Source organism: Megalops cyprinoides, chromosome 11 (genome assembly GCF_013368585.1).
Source record: "Megalops cyprinoides isolate fMegCyp1 chromosome 11, fMegCyp1.pri, whole genome shotgun sequence".
NCBI classification, from domain to species: Eukaryota; Metazoa; Chordata; class Actinopteri; order Elopiformes; family Megalopidae; genus Megalops; species Megalops cyprinoides.
In genome coordinates this window covers 3385072-3405693 of record NC_050593.1, presented here as the reverse complement: position 1 = coordinate 3405693, position 20622 = coordinate 3385072, and the positions used below count along the sequence as shown (strand labels likewise).

The 20622-nt window shown below is 44.4% G+C and overlaps 1 protein-coding gene across 3 annotated transcripts; it reads left to right on the top strand.

Annotated features, from left to right (window-relative positions):
* Positions 1-306: 306 nt before the first annotated feature.
* osbpl11 (oxysterol binding protein-like 11) lies at positions 307-18726 on the top strand. Of its 3 annotated transcripts, XM_036540436.1 has the most exons (14): positions 307-425; positions 601-758; positions 2656-2724; positions 3930-4105; positions 4867-4946; positions 6741-6929; positions 7941-8139; positions 10248-10390; positions 11979-12119; positions 12503-12926; positions 13750-13936; positions 14621-14803; positions 15684-15837; positions 16509-18726. In XM_036540436.1, the coding sequence occupies exons 2-14, from the start codon at positions 643-645 to the stop codon at positions 16563-16565; spliced, it is 2118 nt and encodes a 705-aa protein (XP_036396329.1). In that variant the 5' UTR covers positions 307-425; positions 601-642; the 3' UTR covers positions 16566-18726. The 3 variants fall into 3 exon arrangements, with proteins under 3 accessions (XP_036396329.1, XP_036396330.1, XP_036396327.1); XM_036540437.1 differs by having other exon boundaries at positions 307-758; positions 6786-6929; XM_036540434.1 differs by having other exon boundaries at positions 307-758.
* Positions 18727-20622: the final 1896 nt, after the last annotated feature.

The window sequence follows — 20622 nt, the reverse complement described above, 5'->3', positions numbered from 1 at the left end:
CCGTCAACCCATAAAGTGGCAAATGGCATGCCTACCATCCCAAATGCAGTAATACCTACTTTGTGCTGTACTGCATTGTAGTAAGATTGATGAAAGATTGTTCTCACAGGTAAACTGTGTATGTTCTGTCTGTACAAATGAACACACTGCATTGAATCCCATTCCACACTGATTCTTGATTCACTTGATTCACTAGTACAGACAATACTGCACGTTGACCCTGCCATATATGTCTTCTCACCACAGTCGCAGCGGAAGTGACGCAGCCTGATTGGCATATGGCCTGTGTCATGTGACTCAGTGAATCATCTCCAGTCATGTTCATGGAGGCTGAGAGCCGGGAAGCACTGTAAACAACGAACTCATACAGAAAATAGATCACTTTCTTCCATGAGACATGGAGCAGTACATGATATCTGCATTCGGTAGGACGGAACAGAATGTTTTCCGCTAGTGTATGTACAAGATCTTATTTGTCAGCGGTTGAGAAGGCCTGCTCTAGCTAGCAATAGCCAAGGGCCCTATTGCAGGGGTGGTGGCGGTGGATATTCAGCTAGCTAACGTTAGCTAGCTCGCTGCTCCATTTCTGTCGCACCACAGAATAAAATTCCTCCCGATCTGTGCCGGTCCGGGGAAATCACGATGCAGGGGGAAACTGCAGCAATACGAATATCCGAAGGCGACGGGAAGCTGGATGTTTACACACCGAGTCGGACTCTGAGCTCTGGGAGGGGAAGTTCAAAAAGCTGGCAGTACAGGTATGACGAGATCGCTTTTCTTAAGTGACCAGGGTAACGTTCGCTAGCTAGCTAGCTAGCCAGCCAGCCAGTTACCAAGCTAGCTGATTGGTTTCAGCTGTACAGTAGCTAGTGGATAACGAGCTAGCTGGCTAGATACACTGCGTCGTTACTTGTATGACCTAACCATCATAGGTTAGGTCGCTGTGGTCAGAGATCACGTTCACGTTAGAGTTCTATTAGCTAGTTACCTTGTAAATGTAGAGGGACGTCTTTTTTCTCTTTGCCAGGGAGATCACTAACAGAGCTGATGTTTGTATCAGCTTTGTAGCTGGTTACTAGACACCTCGCCATATTGCTTGTAAATGGAAAACTAGGTAATTAGTGTGTCTGCCCAAGGTTAGGCAAGCATTGTTTATCCAGCTGACTCGTTCCGGTGGTAATATATGACAAACTGGTGTTAAGTAATGTTAGGTTTTAACGTTAACTTTTGAGCATTATAGGTTGACAGGTAAGCCAAATGCGCTTTAGCGAATCGACAGCTTCGGCAAATTGCCCGTCATCGCTAACATCCAGCTAGGTAACTACCAAAAAGCAACATGCTAAGTTGTTTTAGACTGTTATATTTATAGGTAAAGGGGGTCCTTCCGCTCATTCCCAGAACAAATGGTCTATTTTTTTACTCTATCGTTCATTTTTTTTTATTTCGGTAGGAAAATTTGCATTACTTAACAAATTGGCTCTTATATTTTCTTAACGCAAGCGTGCATATGAAAGCTTCCTGTCCTGAATGTCAAGTATTTCAAGGCGTATTTGAGTTTGTACGCGATGTACTAGTGTAATACCAATAGCAGAACTAATCTTTAGCGTTATGTGTTGAACTGCATTTAAAGCCAGAAATACACATTCAGAACCTATCTTTTAGCACAGTCAGGGTCACTCTTATGATTTGGCTGCTTTTCAGAGTCATGATTATATGGTTAGGTATTTTACAGCATTCATCCATGCTGAATGCTGCTCTCTTCAGGGTACTAGCAGGTGCTAATGCATAAATGTATCACGATTTGGTGCTAATTAAACAGAGAAAGAAAACAGACAAAAGTAGCTCGTTCATAATAGCAGAATTGACATTTTTGGTTGAAGCCCTTTTTTTTTTTTTTTTTTTACTGATGAAGCACTGCGCGTATGAGCGGACACATACGGGGATGTGAAACTCCGGTCGTGGGCATAACTCGTGTTCTGTTGGTTTCTCTTCTTCCTTACCACCTAACTGTTGAATAGTCATTTATTTATCTAAGAAGACATGGTTTACTTGAGCATTTACCAGACGCCTCTGTGGAAGGCGTTCTATTTGCATGCTATTCCTGCATGCTGCTGGATGTGGAACTGATTTAGGTTAAATACCTTTACCTATAACGAGTCTCAAACTCTCAATTTTATGACAAAGCTTTTTTTGTCTTTTTTTTTTAATCACAAAGCTCAGTTCCTTTACTATTTAAACAATCTTAGGTTGTTATCAGGTCTAATTCTGTTTTTTTTTTTTTTTTTTTTGATCATGAAACACACTCCTCAAATCTGGAAGACCACTGGCCTCCATGGCTAGAATTACCCACCTCAGGATTGGATTGTCTGTCTCAAATTGACAGCTTGCATGTGGGCATCCCATTGAGCACAAGTGCTGTAAAAATCTTTATATCATAAAGAAGTGGTAATGTAATCGTGTGGCCACCATCAGCCCATCCTGATGATATGCAGACCACATATTTTGCAAGCTGTAGCCTTGTGAGGAGCATGTACAAGTAGCTGTTTCTTGTTTGTTCTTAGTCAATAAATGAGCAGTGTTTTCTTGAGGTTGGCACGCGGTGGGTTATTGACTTGGTTTCTGTTTCTCACCCCCCCCCCACATACACACACACAGTGATCACATGGAAAACATTGACGGCTACCTGATGAAGTACACCAACCTGGTGACCGGATGGCAGTACCGGTGAGTAGTAGCACGGCATGCTCATCTCCGCCAATCAATAGCCACTTAGCGCTGATCAATTTTCCCCCACTGCTGCAGCCGGGCAGAAGCATGCACTGTTAAGTGCTCGCATATCGACCGGCCGATTCCTCCAGACCACCTTGAGCAGATTTTGCAGGGGTCCAAGTGATAAAACTGTCTTTTGATCGGACATGCCCCAGGTGCTAGTTTTTCCTGTTCAGACCGCTTTTGGAGGGAGTGCTTGGTGTCAGGTTTGGCTTGAGGCAAAGATAACAGCAAAATTCGAGAAAAACAATACTGATCTTTACAAGGAAAAAAAAAGACAGGTTTATCCCACGTTAAGTGTTAAGGAGTAAGAAATGTGGTACGAAACAGTTGAAACCAGGTCAGAAGAGGGCTACCAGGAATGAAGAGCATATCTTTCAAAATTGGGCGGACATTCTGGAACAGAGGCTGCTACACCCTACAGAACATTTTTTACAGGAAAACTTCAATAGATCACAGATAGTGCTTCAGACTAGAGTGTGACCATTAGGCTAAACCATAGCCATAACAATATAGGTTAGCAGACGTCTTTTGTTGTTTACTGACCGATTTGCCTCAGTCTGCATTTTTGGTAAAGAGTTAATAATCCTTTTTTAGTTGCACGTGACAGGCAACCCTAGCATCGCAACCACTTTCCAGTCTGTGATAGTCACCTGCAGTGCCAGTAGCATAGTCACATCCCTCCACGCTCTCATCTGGAGCTGGAAAAAATTAGTGCATATAATGTGTCCACATGAACCAGTGTGCATGAGGACATCAGACCCCATCTGAAGAAATGTTAGTGCGCCACACAGTGCTACAATAACTGTTGCTTCACTAAAACTGCTGACTGCTTCAGTGATGTAAACACATGTGAATGTATGAATTAGTGCAGCCATAGCAAATAATAGTTCTAATAATAGTCCCAAAGTGCTGTACAGGAAGGCAATTTGGTACATGTTAAATGCTACGTGTAAAGTAAAGGACTCATCACCTCTTTCAGAGGGCAGCCCTGGGGGCCCTTTAACACAGCTTATGCATTGTATTCCACCTACTGTTGAGGTGTTTTTTCTGGCTCGTTTGTCTTGGGAGCTTGTCAGAACGTGCTGGAGGTGCAGGTGATGTGGCGATTTCCTGTCTGTATTGGTTTTGGATGTGAGCAGTGCCCCTCCACCCCACAGGTTCTTTGTCTTGAACAACGAGGCCGGGGTGCTGGAGTACTTTGTAAATGAGCAGTCCCGTCCCCAGAAGCCTCGTGGAACGCTGCCCCTGGCCGGCGCCGTCATCTCGCCCAGTGACGAGGACTCGCACACCTTCACCGTCAACGCCATCAGCGGAGAGCAGTACAAGCTCAGAGGTGCTGAAATCCAACTGTACAGTGTGTAGGGTGTGTTCAGGGGACCACCCTCTTTCACTCACACACACGGTGCTGTGTAGTGTTCAGGGGACCACCCTCTTTCACTCACACACATGGTGCTGTGTAGTGTTCAGGGGACCACCCTCTTTCACTCACACACACGGTGCTGTGCAGTGACTCTCCCTTACAATTCAGTGTCTGGCAGGCCATGGCTGTTGTTATCTGAAGCAAGGAAACTTGGGCACAAATAACATGCAAATTGGTGTGAGCACACAGCGAGTAGCATGTTAAAATGTGCTCATATGCGAATAGCAGTATTATCCGAATAATATGTTATCACTGCATATAGCAGATTTAGTCTTCCAATGTGTTACTGCTGCTTATAGTTATTCGTACAATAGGTTACCCGTTTTTTCCATACCATACTGAAGCATTTATAGACCCTGCTAGATCAAATACAGTTCTTTCAGCCTCCTCTCCCCCTCCAAATATCCCAGTAACTTTGCACCCCCTGAAGCAGCAGTTCCTGGTTAGAAGTGTGTTTGTCCTGTTTGTGAATACAGTGGTATAGTGTAGGTCTGGTGGTCCTGTGTCAGAAGGGGATCTGAGGAGAGAGGCTGGGAGTTTGAGCGGGCCAGCTCAGAGGAATGTCTCATTCTGTTTGCCTTATTGATTCTGATGCATTTCCAAATCCTCCACCCTCTCACAAGCGTCTGCAACTCCACAGCAGCCTCATTAATGCCCCCTTCTCCTTTCCGCAGCCACTGACGCCAAAGAGAGGCAGCACTGGGTGAGCAGGCTCCAGATCTGCACGCAGCACCACACGGAGGCCATGGGCAAGGTGAGCGCTGCACTGATCTGAGAGCAGTCTCAAACTTGCACTGTAATATTCTGTTTTGTTGAGTGTTGCTTCTGTGGGCGTATGTGGATGGGAGACCCCTCTGGTGAAACAGGGTTTGTGTTTGGAAGTGGCATTATTTGGCCAGTAGAGGGTGATGTTCCACTGGGACAAATAAACCAATACCCAAGTGCACTGTAAAAGGTGCCATTTCGCTGGCAACTTGCTAAACCGAAGATCCCATGGCACTTTCACATAGAACAGGGTTAGTGCTACTGTCAGGGCTAGATACTGAATTTGGCCACATAACCGTCCCTCTACAGTTGATTGGCTACTTCCATGCATTCTGTACCCTCCCTGTGTCCTCAGAGACCTGAGTTCTTGGTTTAACCTTCCTGGCTAAATTAAGGAGAAGTGAAATAAAATGCAATTATGGTTTGACCTTGCATTGTGTACACTGTGATCCCACTCAAAACACCAGTCAGCTCTCCTGAACAGGTTTTTGGCAAGACCCTGGGTGGAGTTACATCTCTGGGCCCCATGCCAGCAGATTGTATGTATTCAGTGTTATTCGGAGAATGAACCAAATGGCTTAGTTGGGGTCTTGGGTGATATGAAACCTGGACATCTCCTGGATCCCAAGCACCGCAATTAATGAGCCCAATACAGACATTAAACCCCACTATTAGGGGGGAACGGCAGTTTGGAGAACGTGTGCCATTTTATGGCCTTGGCGTATTTCTCAGCAGAGCTCTTTTCAGAGACTAGATTGTGCAGGAAGAGCAACTCACCTCACAGTTTACCCTCTCAGAAGAGATGCTGAAGGTTTAGAGATGGCTCTCCTGCTTCTGTTACATCAGCGCTGTTACTGAAGTGAAGTCTCTGAATACCAAAGACCCAGTGAGCTGTCTCCCAGCAGTCCAAAGGAGCAGATTTTGTCTGAAAAGTCTGATTTGGGGGCAGCAGTGTGACGTAGTGGTAAGGAGCAGAGGTCATAAACGAAAGCCCGCTGGTTCAACTCCCCACTGGAGCGCTGCTGCTGTTGTACCTTTGGGCAAGGTACTTATACCACAGTTGTCTAAGTAAATATCCAGCTGTATGAATGGATTAAATTGTAAGTCACACTGGATCAAAGTGTCTGCTAAATGACAGTAATGTAAAAATAAAGCAGTCAGAAGGAATTTGAGTAGTACGTACTGCTCTAGAAGAAGTCTTTTAGCAGAATTGTTCTGAACTGCCAGTCTCTTCAGAGTGATACGTTTAATCTATGCTGGTCCCTGGGGGTCAGTGCAGGCCACTCAACCCTGGTCCTGGAGCACCACTGTGTCTGCAAAAACCTCAGCTGGAAGAAATGCTTTCAGACTCTGACTACAGAGTGGATCTAGGGAGGAGATGTCTTTAGAAAAGCATGTCTTCCCAGGTCTTTTTGAGAACATAGTCACTAACCCAAAGCTGACGTTTGGAACTAATTGGGTGTCTTTGTCTGTCTGTCTGTCTGTGCATGTGTGTGCGCGGTGGGGGTGATTGTGTTAATATGCATGCATATTTGTGTTTGTGTATATGCATATGTGAGCATGTCTTTCTTTGTGTCTGTGTGCATGCATGTATGCGTGCATGTTTGTGTGTGTCTCTGTCTATATGTGTTTGTGTGCATGTGGTGTGAGCACGTGTTTGTGTCTTTGTGTGTCTGTGCGTATGCATCCGCGCGTGTGTCTGTGTGTGCGCGTGTGTGTGCGCGTGCGTGTGCGCGTGCGCGTGCGTGTGCGTGTGTGTGTGCATGTGTGTGTGCGTGTGTAGAGTAACCCTCCCCTGAAGCCTCGCAGCTTCTCCATGACCTCCCAGGGTAGCGGCAGCTCCCCCGCATCTCAGCGCCGCCCCAGCCACAACCCCACCTCCTTCTTCAACCTATCGCAGCAGAGCACTGGCTCCTCCCTCTACGCCAGCAAGAGGTCCCTGCTGCCCGACCACCTGGTGGATGCCCGTGAGGTGAGCGCCACTTCGTGGGGATCACACCCCTTCAGCATTACTGCATAATACATTGGGGTGCATAATACATTACTGCATAATGTATTGTTGGTACTCTTATATATTTATAGCTTGGATACGCAAATGAAATAGATGCTAAATAGCCCTGGAGGTACACAGTTTATTTGCAGTGATACAGCAATGGTTGTGTGAAAGCAAATGGAACAGTGGAGCCATTCTTCTCTCCCCTCATCTCACTGTCAGGGGGTCTCCCTCAGTGGAGATTTGTAATGTGATCCGGAATGCAGAGTAACTGATTCCAAATTACTCTGTACCAAAAAATTATTTTTCTGCTGTGCTCACCATTATTTTACATTATTTATCTGCCTGGCAGATGCACCGGGCGACTTGCTCTGTATTTTATATATTGTCCATTTATGCAGCAGGATGCTTTTTTTCAGCAATTCAGTTCTTCCTCTAGGGTATAATAACAGTGGTCCACATGGGGTTCGAACCCAGAGGCTGTTTGTGAGAAGACTGGCTCCTTTCCCACTGTGTCACACAGGCAGCATGAACATTAGTAAACATTCATAATTCATTTTTCATCAGCCCTGCTTGCTATGTAAGAATGTGGACTAAGCATGTTATTTCCTGTGCTCTTATTTGTGCTCTCCCCTCTGTCTACCTCTGTCAAACTCATTCTGTCCCTCTTCCGTGTTTCTCACTACTTCCTCTGAGTACTTGCTCTTCTCTAATCTCACCTCCTCTCACTCCTTCTGTCTTCCTTGCTTTCTGCCTTTCTTTCCCTCTTTTTCCCACTCTGTCTCTCACTCTCTGTCCCTTCCTCTCTCCTTCTCTTCTTCTCTCTCTCACTCTTTGCCCCTCTCTTCCATGCTCACTCTCTCTTACTTTCTCCCTCTCTCCCTCTGTCTCCTGCCTTCTCCCTCTCCCCCTCTCTCTCCCTCTGTCTTACTCTCTCCCCCTCTGTCCCCCTCTCTCTTCCTCTCTCGCGTCCTCCCCTGTCTCTCTCAGATGATGTCCCAGGCCCAGGGCCAGCACAGAGACCTGATCCAGACGATCGAGGGCCTGCCTGCTGCTCCTGGCCTGTCCCCTCTGGACCAGGACCTGCTGCTGCTGAAGGCCACCTCCATGGCCACGCTCAGCTGCCTGAACGACTGCTTCCACATCCTGCAGCTGCAGCAGGTGGCCCGACAGAAAGTCCCTCTAGGAGGTAGGCCTGGCCCCTCACTCCCTGTCAAATCATGAGCGACATCACCAGCCTTTTCCAACCTTCAGACGCTGCCCCCCTACCCTGGACTCATACTCTCCCAGTGAGCATAGTGTGGGCTGTATTTAATAACTATTCTGTATTGTATCTATTTGTATCACTAAATAATAACTGTTTGCTTGCAGTCTAGAAAATAAACCACATCCCTAGCCAAGTATAAAGGAGCTAGTTAGCTAGCTGTCAGTGTTATTTGCCTCTTATCCAGCTGGATATGATAGAATAAAACCTATATTAGCAGCACACCCCTGAATAGCTGTGAATTGATTGTTTACTAGCTACTAAGCTAACAATCAAACATCTAAAGTATTCATCTGGCCACAGTCATCACAGTATTTTATCCTGTATTGCTAAGTCTACTAAATTTGTTGGTTCTATCACCCATGAGAAATTATTTTTAAAAATCTTCAAATTTAGGTCTACATAAGGCATACGCCATCTCAACATGGTAAAATTACTTAAAACAATGTGTCTGTGCATTTATACTCTGGAATACTCCCTTCCAGGAGAGATGACTGTAACTGTAGGAAGCATTTAAGAACCTGTAGCTTATTCTGAACCAAATGCATTGGTATTTTAAAGTTTCAGGCAGCCTACTCTGCATGTAGGAGGCCCAGGCCATTTGCCATTCAGCGGAAAAGCTACCATGACTTTCTGACATCAGTGATGAAGCAGCAGAATATTTATACCTGTAGAGAACTTCAGGATGTTCTTTGTAAGTTCAAAACATCTCATATTGAACTCATGAATTCCATAGTATATGGATACTATATGGATATAAGTTCCAGTTTGCTAGCTAGCAGCTGAGAGGTTAAAAGGCAAACCAGGAAATGTCCAGCACTCTGACCCTTCCCAGCAGAGATAACACACCAGCTCTCAACCTTCACGCACTCAGTCTCTGAATGCCTGCAGTCATGTGGGTGCAGCAGTAGAAGCAAACTAAACCCAGTGTTTATTCCAGCTAATTAAGTCTTTAGAGGAGCCATAACCCTCTGAACAGTGCCAGTCTCTAGGATAAAATGGTCTTCCACTCTGGTCTAATACAATGACCCATTTGCTTTTGACATTTATCCACCTTGCTCAACAAGTAGCTTGACCTAAAATAAAGCTATGGACTTCAAATTAAATCCAGGCATGTTCAAAGGTGCAGAGTTTATGACTTCTGCTCTGCGCCAAGCAATGGAATATTGATACATAATTGATGAGGAACTGTATCTTTCCTGATAGGCTGGCTGGAGTAATTGGAGATGTTGAGGTTGGGTGGGGGTGGGGGTGGGGGTGGGGACGGGGGGGTGTTCTGTGTGAACCGGTTGACAGGCCTCCAAACTGTACTCCGGCTTCGCTGTCAGATACTGGGAGGTTGTTACTAATGCATAAACGTATTCACTGTTTCTCAGACAACCGTTGTGTGTGTCCAACAAATCTCCCCAGAAATGCTACAGAAATGAATGTGCTTCGACATTCTGGCCTTTTAAGTTAGCATAGTTTCGAGTGAAGCAGTTCCTTAAAATAGACATTGTCTGGTGGAAAAAGCAGTGACTGGGGGTTTTAGTGGTGTTTTTGTTTTGTGTTTTTTCATCTGTCCCTACTTGAGACTGGAGTCTTGCAGTATCTGATTACCCAGCATTCATATTTCACGAGGGCCAGCATGTGATGGAACATCTGAACTTTCCACCAATCAGGTGATTTTTGCATGGTCCAGTGGGGTGGACCTTAGCATGATATGCCCTGCCTTCTCAGGTTAGTGGGCTGGATGATTCTTGGCAGGCTTGGAGGCGCACACAGGCAGCAAAGGCAGGTGTGAATTTTCCACCAATCAGACAAAATGTTTCTGTTTCTACTGGGCGTGTCCCAGTGACTGGAGCCCCTCCTCTCCAACCCCCCCAACCCCCCCCTTAGGGTCAGGTTGCAAGAGGCTGTGCTTCCCTGCAGCTGTCGAGGGAATGCTCATCCAGCCCTCTCTGTCTCTGAATGGTCACCGCGGCTCACCCGTGGAGTCTCGGGGACTTTTGGGGACATGACGAGCGGTGAGCCTGACCCCCTCTGCTTTCCAGGGCCAACCATCGAGTGGCTGGGACCCAAGCTGCCCGATATCCTGAAGAACGGCGCGGCCCTGCCCTGCCTCTCGGAGGGGGAAAGCAAGACGGACACAGCCAGCCTGGAGCGCCTGAACACGGAGCCCGGCGACTTCGCCAGGGTAGGACATGCCGTTCCCCCTGACAGTCCACCACACCACATCAACAGCACTATATTATACTATATTACATTATTTGTCAAGTGGGACACACTTTACAGGGCAACTGACATAGCTTATATTTTTTACTTACCCCGTTATCTGTTCCTTTAGCTGGATATTTATGGAAGCAATGCAGGATAAGCATCGTGATCAAAGGTACAATTGTGGTGGCCTGCTTGGGAGTTGAACCTGCAACCCTTGGGGTTATAACCTCTGTGCCACAGTGCTGTTCCATGGTAGAGAATATAATATATACCTTTCTCAGGTGACCCCTCAGATGGTAATAATAATATATTCCAGCAAGGGAACAGTGCAGTATTGATGTATGTGATGGCATGGTGAAAGGTGTAGCTTTCCTTACTGTGTTGGATTGTTGCTTTTTGAAACGCATAAGCTGCTCAGAGCTGTGTGAAGGTAATAATGAATCATAAGACCATAGGTAGCATCATGTTTAAAAAGAAGTCAGGGGAATATCTTTGCAATCAATACTCCCATTGTCTTCTTTACCATTACCTGTCTCTAAACTTGTGACTCCTCACGCGTGGTGTTTTCTGGATTCCATAAAGTGAACATTGATATATGTGCTGAAACCCGACACCATCTGAAACCATCAGAGGAGTTGACAGAGAGAGATTAAGGAAGAATTTAGGCTCTAGATTTAACGGGGGAAAAAACCTCTTGTCGGAGCCTGCGGTATGTGCCCCAGGCTCGATCAGATATCCTTCCATCTGATAAGGCGTAAAGCGATAGGGGTGTGCTTTAGCCACACTTAGCCATGTCTTTAAATCACCACACCTCCCCAGCCCCAAAAAACAAGCTGTCTGCTGCTGCCAAGTATGCTGTTCTAACAAATGTGATGATTGGCCAGACCCTGTGGATGTATGGAGATGTGGACCACTGGAAGTGTGCCATTTCAGGTCTAGATAGTACTATAGGTGCCTATACTATGTGTAAGTTTTGAAGTGTTCGATGGTAGAGTAATGGTAGCGTGTAAAGGAAGCATGATTTTCAAAATGAAACTGGCACAACAGTTAATTGGAAATGGGACTGTTTTGTTTAGCTTGCTTGTGGCTGCAGTGACGCGCAGCTCTTGGATTGTCTTGAAAATGCATGTGACAAAAAATGGTTTCTAGCTGACTGAGAAAAATGTGATAGATTTACAGATTCAAAACGTTAGTTGAATATTCCGCTAGTGTTAGTAACTAATTATGTAATATTAATATAACATGAGTATTTCACGTATAAATTAAAAAACAATATTAAGAGTTTAAGTCCAAATAGCTGAATGCAGCCAATATTAAGATGTGCAGTATTTTTGTGTCAGATCAGAATGCAAACAATTTCATTGTGTAGCAAATATCAGTAAGTCAGTGCTTTTGTCAGGGTGAAAGAAGCAGAATATAAACAATATTCCACATGTAAAAGTTTTCTGAATATTCTGAATATTTTCTTGAAAACAGCTGAACAGAAATAAGATGTAGTATATGTGTATAGTGAGTTATAATGGTAACTCGGACAGCAGCTGAAACGCAGATGTTGCCCCCTACAGGAGCAGGAGGAAATTGACCCGGAGGATGAGGTGGAGGATACCTTCACGGATGAAGAGGATGACCTGGGGGCAGTAGAAGAGGAGCGCAGCGTTATCCTGCACCTGCTGTCCCAGCTCAAGCTGGGCATGGACCTCACCCGGGTAGGCACCCCTGACCCAGAACTCTGGGTCTAACTGTGTTGTAATTATAATGAATTATTTGCTTGTCAGATGTACATAGCCCACATTTCATCCATTGATTACAGAGCTGAATGTTTCCTCAAGTAATTCAGATGGAGTACCTTGCTAAGGCTGACTGGCATCTGTTGACTGAATAAAAATTAAAACAATGAAAACGGTGCACTCTTGTTTGGCTCTATATCAAGCAAACAAATCGCTAGGGGCCACTCCTCAATAGAGGTATGGGAAGCTGCTCTAGTGCTAGTGGACACTTTTTAAGGGGGGTCTGGGGTCTCTTGGTTTTGTTGCAGTAACAACACTCTCACAGCGCATGTGTGTGTGCATATGTGCTTGTGTCCCCACAGGTGGTGCTGCCTACCTTCATCCTGGAAAAGCGTTCTCTCCTGGAGATGTATGCTGACTTCATGTCACATCCAGACCTATTCGTGGCAGTGACGGACGGGGCAGGGCCCGAGGAGCGCATGGTGCGCTTTGTGGAGTACTACCTCACCTCCTTCCACGAGGGCCGGCGGGGCGCCGTGGCCAAGAAGCCCTACAACCCCATCATTGGGGAGACCTTCCACTGCTCGTGGCGCGTGCCAGCCCGGCGTGAGGACGGCCCCCGGGACAGCTGCCTGGTGCGCTTCGTGGCCGAGCAGGTGTCCCACCACCCGCCCGTGTCGGGCTTCTACGCCGAGTGCCCCGAGCGCCGCATGTGTGTCAACACTCACGTGTGGACCAAGAGCAAGTTCATGGGCATGTCCATCGGGGTGTCCATGGTGGGGGAAGGTAGGCCGTCCTCCACCCTGTTCGTCTGTGTCTGACACGGAATCGGGCCTTCTTTTGCATCTGTCTGTCAGGAAGGAAGGCTGTCCTTTGCCCCTCCTGTTTGTGTTTGACAGCCAATTAGGATTTCCAATATATCTGTCTGTCAGGAGGGAAAGGTGTCCCACCCACATCTGTCTGTCCCTTTGTTTGTCTGTCTGACAGGAAATTAGTCCCATGTTCACATCATGTCTGTCTGTCTGTCTGTCTGGACATTAGCAGTACCTCTCTGTGTAGTTCTTTATCTTCAGCTGTCTGTCTGGAAAGTAGACTGTCCCCTACCTCACTCTGTCTGTCTGTCTCTCTCAGTGTGGAAAGTATTTCTTCCTGTACATCTCTGTATGTGCAACGGTCTAGCTGTGTGATTGTGTACGAATGTGCACCTTATTAAGAATGTGCCATTGAGTAAATGACCCCACCATAAGTCACTTTGTTTTAGTAACAAATCAGATTGTTCACAGATGAGCAGATTATGGGCCTTAATTCAATTCCACCTTTGACAAACTCACGAAAGGAGCATAAATCCCTTGGAAACATTGAGTAGCATTAGCATATTTGTCCCCTTTAACCCTCTAATGAATTCTAACAATTTGAGTATAACCAGTGTGGGAGCGGTTGTGATATTGTTTTTGTTGGAGATAAAGCAATCATTTTTGTATCGCTCATCAAAGAAATGGGCCACGTGATCGGTGAATCTGTGTGTGTTTGAGAGCGTGTGTCTGTGTCTTAGTGCATGCACACAGTTTCCTGTCTCCCGGTGACCTCTGACCCCTGTGTGTGCACCCAGGCTGCCTGTACCTGCTGGAGCATGACGAGGAGTACACCTTCACCCTACCCTGTGCCTACGCCCGCTCCATCCTGACTGTTCCCTGGGTGGAGCTGGGAGGCAAGGTCACCGTCACCTGTGCCAAGACGGGCTACTCGGCTGCCATCACCTTCCAGACCAAGCCCTTCTACGGAGGCAAACTGCACAAGTGAGGGTGCCAGAGGTGGAGCTTTGTGTGTGTGTGCATCTGCCTCTGCATATGTTTATGTGTGTATACATACAGTAAAAAGCAGACAGGCACACTGATACCCAGTCGCGGTCGATGAGTGAGACAGAGTGGGGCCCTACATCCTGATTCAATGCTTGTTGAGAGGAACACCAGGACATTTATTTTTGTACACATGTAGTTTGTTCTTGATGCCTTCAGTAGCATGCTTAATTCTGACATTATTTTGATATTCTGATTTACACGTTAGGGATGAGCCAGTAGAGATGAGTGTCTACTACTTTTAATGATGAAGTTATCATTAATCATCATTATTAATTTTTTTTTTTTACATTCTCATCTTTGTTCCTGCTGGTGAGACAAATGCAATGTAATGCAAAGATATTGGACGTTAACAGGTCCAAAAAAATCTGCTGTTCTGGTCCTCGATTGTACGTAAACTCAAAGAATGGGACTTGCCATTTTTCAGGATGTAACCTGCAGTTTAATCTGCCATTTGAAATGGGTAGAGCCTGCTCTTCCACACTGAAGCTATTACTTGATATCAGTTTATAGAAGTTGATATTTTCCTAAGCGAGTCAGGATGCGCAGCAGTGTCCTGCCATGGACTGGGGCCTGCAACCTTGCAGTTGGTAAAAAGGCATCCTGACCTCTTGTTTCCCCCAGAGTGACGGCAGAGGTGAAGCACAACGTTACCAACGCGGTGGTGTGCCGTGTGCAGGGCGAGTGGAACGGCATGCTGGAGTTCAGCTACAGCAACGGGGAAACGCGGGTGGTAGACGTCACCAAGCTCCCTGTCACCAAAAAGCGGCTCCGCCCCATTGAGCAGCAGGGGTCCTATGAATCCAGGTGAGGCTGGGGTTTTGGACCCAACAGCAGCCCAGTACTACTACTACAAATAAAGTAAAATGAACCCCAGGGTAAACAGCTGAGAATTCATCTGCCTTTTAATGGTTTGTCAAACTAGGCACTTTCCCTATGCTGATTTTCAGTGACATAACCTCCTTTTTCCAAGAACCTTTAACATAAATTTTAAACTGCAGCTTGATGCACCTTAAATAGTAACTGAAAACCTTTGTCATTCCTGTGTGTTCGTTAATTTTCTATTATCCCAGTTACTTCAGGATGCATAATTAAGTGTATATTATTGTATGGTTTATTTAAGAAGTCAGTCTCTGTAACTGATGTGCCTGCCTTCTTTAAGTTTGAACGTGTTCAATTCATTTTGTAATCCTCCCGAATGTAGACTCATTCAGGAATTAACTAGTTTTAACTGATGTTAATTGTCAGTATGTTTTTCAGAACTGTGACATTCATAAGTGAAATGCATATTGCTGTGGGGGGACTTCAGGCCTGTGTTGTTGGCATTCTTTCACACAGCATAGTGTGATCTGTTCACTTTTCCTAGAATTCCCATTTTATCAGTCAGTCAGTAATTTAGTCACCCCATCAACACTTACAGTTCAGGGTGCTTCAGAAAATAGGTTTAAAGAGAGTATATACAGCCTACAAATGCCTGTGGTTATATATATTCATATGTGTTACCACATATGGAATGTGGTGACATATTCCATTTGTGGTAACATTTTTTTAACAATTCTGCAATACAACTGTATGTAAATACTATTAAAGGTAGTTGTCAGAACGTCTTTAAAAAAGAAAAAGTAAGAGTAGAACAGGTATGGCATGTCTGGTTCTGGAAAGGAAAAACTCATTGCTGTAATTTCAGGCGATTGTGGCAGCACGTGACAGAGTCCCTGCGCCAGAAGGATATGGACAAAGCCACGGAGCACAAGCGCCACCTAGAGGAGAGACAGAGAACAGAGGAGAGGCATCGCGCTGAGACGGAGACGCCATGGAGGACCAGATACTTTGAACGTGAGGTGGGTACATCACAGCAGCACTGCATATCAGTGCATATACCACTGTATAAAAATGATTCATATTAATCATTCACGCTGACGGCAGTGCATGTCCTAAAGTACACCATCACTACAAATGACTTATTGACTAGCACTACAAAGGTGATCCTTCATGATGTCAGCTGATGCTTAGTGAGCAGTCATAAGTCTTTTATATGGGTTGAGCAGTGCTTAAGAACAGGCACTGTAAAACTGTTAACTGTTAGTAGAAATAATAAATGCTAATTGTGTATTCATGATGAATTAGTGGGACCTAGATATAAGTTGTAAACAAAATTCCTAAAGGTTGTTGCATGTATTTGTCTACAGGGTGTGTTCAAAGAGTCGTTAAAAGGAGGAGAGTTATTATTAAGGCATTATGTGCCTTTGAGGTGTTTTAATAGAGTAAATGAATTTAGTGTATTCCTTTTTCTCCTCAGCTTTTTAAATTAATTACATAAAAAGTTAATAAGACCTACAGTAAACAAAATGCATTTGCTTCAGCCACTTACACCTGTCAGCCATCCAGATGCTTTTAAAGTAATTCAAAAATTTGGAAGACAAAAAGAGGACTCTTTCACGATTTATTCTTGAACCCCCAAGCTAGAGCGAGTCAGAGCCTCACCAGGAGGTTGTCTCTGCTTTGTCCCCAGGGTGACGGCTGGGTATATTACAAACCGCTGTGGAAGACTGCAGTCACGAACCCCTGAAGCCCGCCTCCCTCCTCAGTCCTTCAGATCACACCTCTTTACAACTGCATTGAGTTTCAACATAGCCTCCAGGCATGTTCTTATTCTGTGTTTATTTTTAACGGTTAAGACAGACCCACTACTTCTCAATTCCCAAAATTATAGATGTGTATGGCACCGACGTGTGACACAATGAGACAAAACTGTCCTGCTTCAATTTTTCTGTGTGGAGGACAGAGAAACCGGACAAAGGTGCATATTTTGTAAGGTCTGATTGATACTTTTGTATAATCGCTTATTAAAACAGTCGTCAGATCAACATGTATTCCTGTACATACTTAGATTACTCAAGTGATGCTGCCTTAAACCTGACAGGTGCTGGCAGCAAAGTGCAGTGCAATCTGGGTAATTCCTGAGGATCTGGAATGAGGGGTGTTTGTATCTTATCAGGGAGTTTGTGTAGGCCATGCTATGGCCAAGAGAGGCACGGGCTAACCTTGTGCTCCGATTTTGTTCCCCACGTTTATGTCACACGGAGAAACCCAAGGTCACGCAGCCGTAAAAAACAGGTGGATCTCAGGCAGGAGACTGAGGACAAGAGGCCATGACCGAACCAAATTCTGATGCATCCGAGCATCTGGGATGACGAGGCACTGCTTTGCTTCACAATTCCCACCAGTTCACTCAGCTTTTATCCTGGTAATTTTTGGACTCGGGCTGATGAGCATTGTGCATTACGCACAGGCACCTGGCAAGAAAAACAACTTGAGTTTACAGTTAATTCAGGTTTCTGTTGCAGGGGAATGCTTTTTTCCAGGAGAGGGAAGACGCAGATAGTAAAGCAGATTTGTGATTATAGGGTAGGTAGAAGTTTGAGACTTGACTTAAGCGTTGGAAAGATTTGCCCTCCAAATGGCGGGTGCACTTTTGTTTTGTTTTTTGTTCTTGCATGAGGGTGTTGAGGCAGGCCATGGGGCAGAGAACCTCACCAAGAAAGATGAAATTGACCAGGGCTAATAAAGCTAGATTTCCCTTAGGGGTGAGGTTTATAAAAAGATTGTTTGCTTTTCACCGACACCATGGTTTTCAGAAGGTTTGTACTGATGTGCACATTTGATTGGAAAATATTCAGTCTCCCATTATGCTTTCATTCCCAGGCCTGTTGCCTACATTGAGATTATTTCAACAGAATTTGTTTATTAAGCAGGCTAACCCATGTTTTATGTAGAGGGGTTGTGAGGGTTATGATGTACTCTATCTCCTTAACTGTTATTCATTCACTCTAACTTGCTCACTGCTGGCCATTAAATGTGTGAGTCACTTAAGTAGCTGGAACAGGACTTCAGTCTGTCCTAAAAATGAAATTGAGGATGATCATTTCCACAGCTGGCAAAAATCTGAGGAAAATTGGTAAAATGATAGGGAAATCTACTGGGAGTGTAACAACAAAACATTAGGATTGTTAGCTACATTGAACCGAGTTGAAGGGAGTTTATATCAACCAGTTCAAGTCAGTCACAGCTTCTTTTTTTGCCACTTTGTCATCTTTGTCACGATTTGCCGTTTTGTTTCTCTGTGCGTTTGTTTTCCTTGGTGTACGCTAAGCCTCACCGATTCATTCAACGCGCAAAATGAGCGCCAGGGGATTAAGCATGTCCTGCGCAGCTAATCACGTTCCACCCGCAGGACTTCGTTTTAGCGATGGGTGGAGTTCATTGAAACAGTGTTCCACGCGTGCACGTGTGCGTTTTCCTCTTTTGTTTATAGGCTAGCCTCTCCTACAGCGTTGTGCCTTAAGCCGTTCCTTCTCGCGTTCGTCTTCCAGTTCGTGAATGTGACATATCTTCCAGACGTCTTAAAGTTCTCGTTTGTTCGCCTCCCTGTCCCGAGCTATGAATGACGCCATGACTTATTCGGATATGTTTTTACTTGGACGTCTGCCTAGAGACAGTGGGCAGTGGCTGTGTGGAGATCGGCGAGTTGAAATGTTTCCCAGCTCGGTTCAGTGGGAGGTCTTCTCCAATGCGAATCCGGAGTGGTGTTAAATGCATATCGATTTTGTTTTTGAGTCATTCTGTATGTCTTGCTAACCTGTGAAATGCACTGACATTTAATTTAATACAACACTCCTTGTAGACCTAGATAAGTGTGGTAATGAATGAATAAAAACACTGCTAATCCATCATGTGTTTTGGATGTTTTTTTTTCTTTTGGCACTTTTTTGTAGTTTTGTAGTTTGTTTGTTTTTGTAGTTTGTTTTTTCACTGGACTAACGATTGTCCATTTATGGCCATGGCATCTAAAGCAGACAGAAGAATAGACTTAAAGAACAGACTGATACATGAATATTTTATAAAATATATACAGCATTTGTACAAATGTGACACCAGTTCACAATGACCACCAGTATGCTTGAATGTTGCTCTTGCTTAAACCCTTTTGTCCAAAAAAAGAGGTAAACATTAAATCAGATTTCTGAAATGGCACCTTGGGCTCATCTCCAAGAAATTATTTGTGATTAGTTGTTAAGAAATGATTTGCCATTTGCCTTGTTCATTCAGTATGCATGTGTAATTTAATTTTAGGAATAATCGTGGAATTCACCAGCTCTCAATTATCTGGTTGCAGATTGTCCAATTTGATGATGATCCACACTAGTGGTGGAAAATGAATGGACAGTCAGTTTAAATTCATTTTTAAGGTACACATATGATGTCTGTAGAAGTATTGGTAAGCCTAATGCTTATCAAGCATTCAAACTGAGACATTACTGAAACACTGTAGCGTAGCCATATGTTTCTTAAATATTTTCAAATGTTTCTCAAAGCCAATGAACTAATATATAAGGAAATGATGGCAACATAATTTGCTGCTAGTGATATTACCTTGTATCTTTAGTGGAAGATGCAATGAAGTTCTGAAAGCAGCATTTAAAGGGATTGTTTAAACATAGCATTGAGGTTGATATGGCTACATCTAGCTTCAGCTAAATTTTAAATTTTATTTGTTGTTGAATATTATTAGACATCAAAGGTAAATAAACAGTTAAAGTTAAGGTTTTCACATTAGGCATGCAATTATCCAAGCAGCCCCACCTTTAGCCCAGATAATCGGGAGTTGACTGGTGAACTGTAGGTTATGTCCAAGGCCCTCACAACGCTGATTTATAAATGCATGGTGTGTCTAACCAAACGCTTCCCTCTTGGTTGTAGGTGCCCTTTGAAAGAAAAGTTTTGTGGGCTTGTTTTATGATGTCATAATCCAGTTGTTTCTTTGGACCCTCCTGACGCATATCTTAGTGATTTGACATTTGGACAGAAGACTAGACTAGACTAGACTGAGTAGGAGCCATCTTTAGAAGCTCAGCCAGCAAGCTCTGGGCATTGCCTGTTTGCCATGTGTACTACAGTATGTATACGGTGAGTGTGAGTATGATCTAATGCACCATTCTTGTAACAGTGTAAGAAATATGTCTTGCTTTATCTGGCTATCTGGTAAAACTACCTTTTACAGAGGCTAATCAGCACAATGCAAGTAGTCTGGTGAATGGTCCTGAGCTTTCAAATCATGTGACATGAAGTCAAAGCAAAAGTCAATCTTGTGCTTCCTCTGATGAAAAGGAGGGTAAAATTTCATTACACTGACATGTAACATCTAAACAACTTCATTAATTTAGTTGGAACTTGCACACATTAAAAGTGCATTTGTTGTCATGACCTGCTGTTTTATAAAGACAAGACAGGCATTCATTTGGTGCCAGACAAGTGGATTTCATTCTTAGAGCCCTATCGTCTGGGAAGCAGAATTCAGGATGTGCTGTCTGTGACTCAAGTATAGAGAGAATTCTTTGACAAGTTACTGAGTTAAGGCTTTTTTGAGGTTATCCAATTGTCCTCATTAATATAGGCCTTGACATTTTTTGCAGTAGAACAGGGATATGCTACAAGGGTTTCTCCAAAGGTAAAGTCTAGCTTTTGAGAATGCACTGCAAAATCATACTTTACAGAAATCTTTCACAGCCAAAGAAGAGTTGAAAATGCAAGGCCAAAATGGACATGCAGTCTCCTGATTGCTGCTG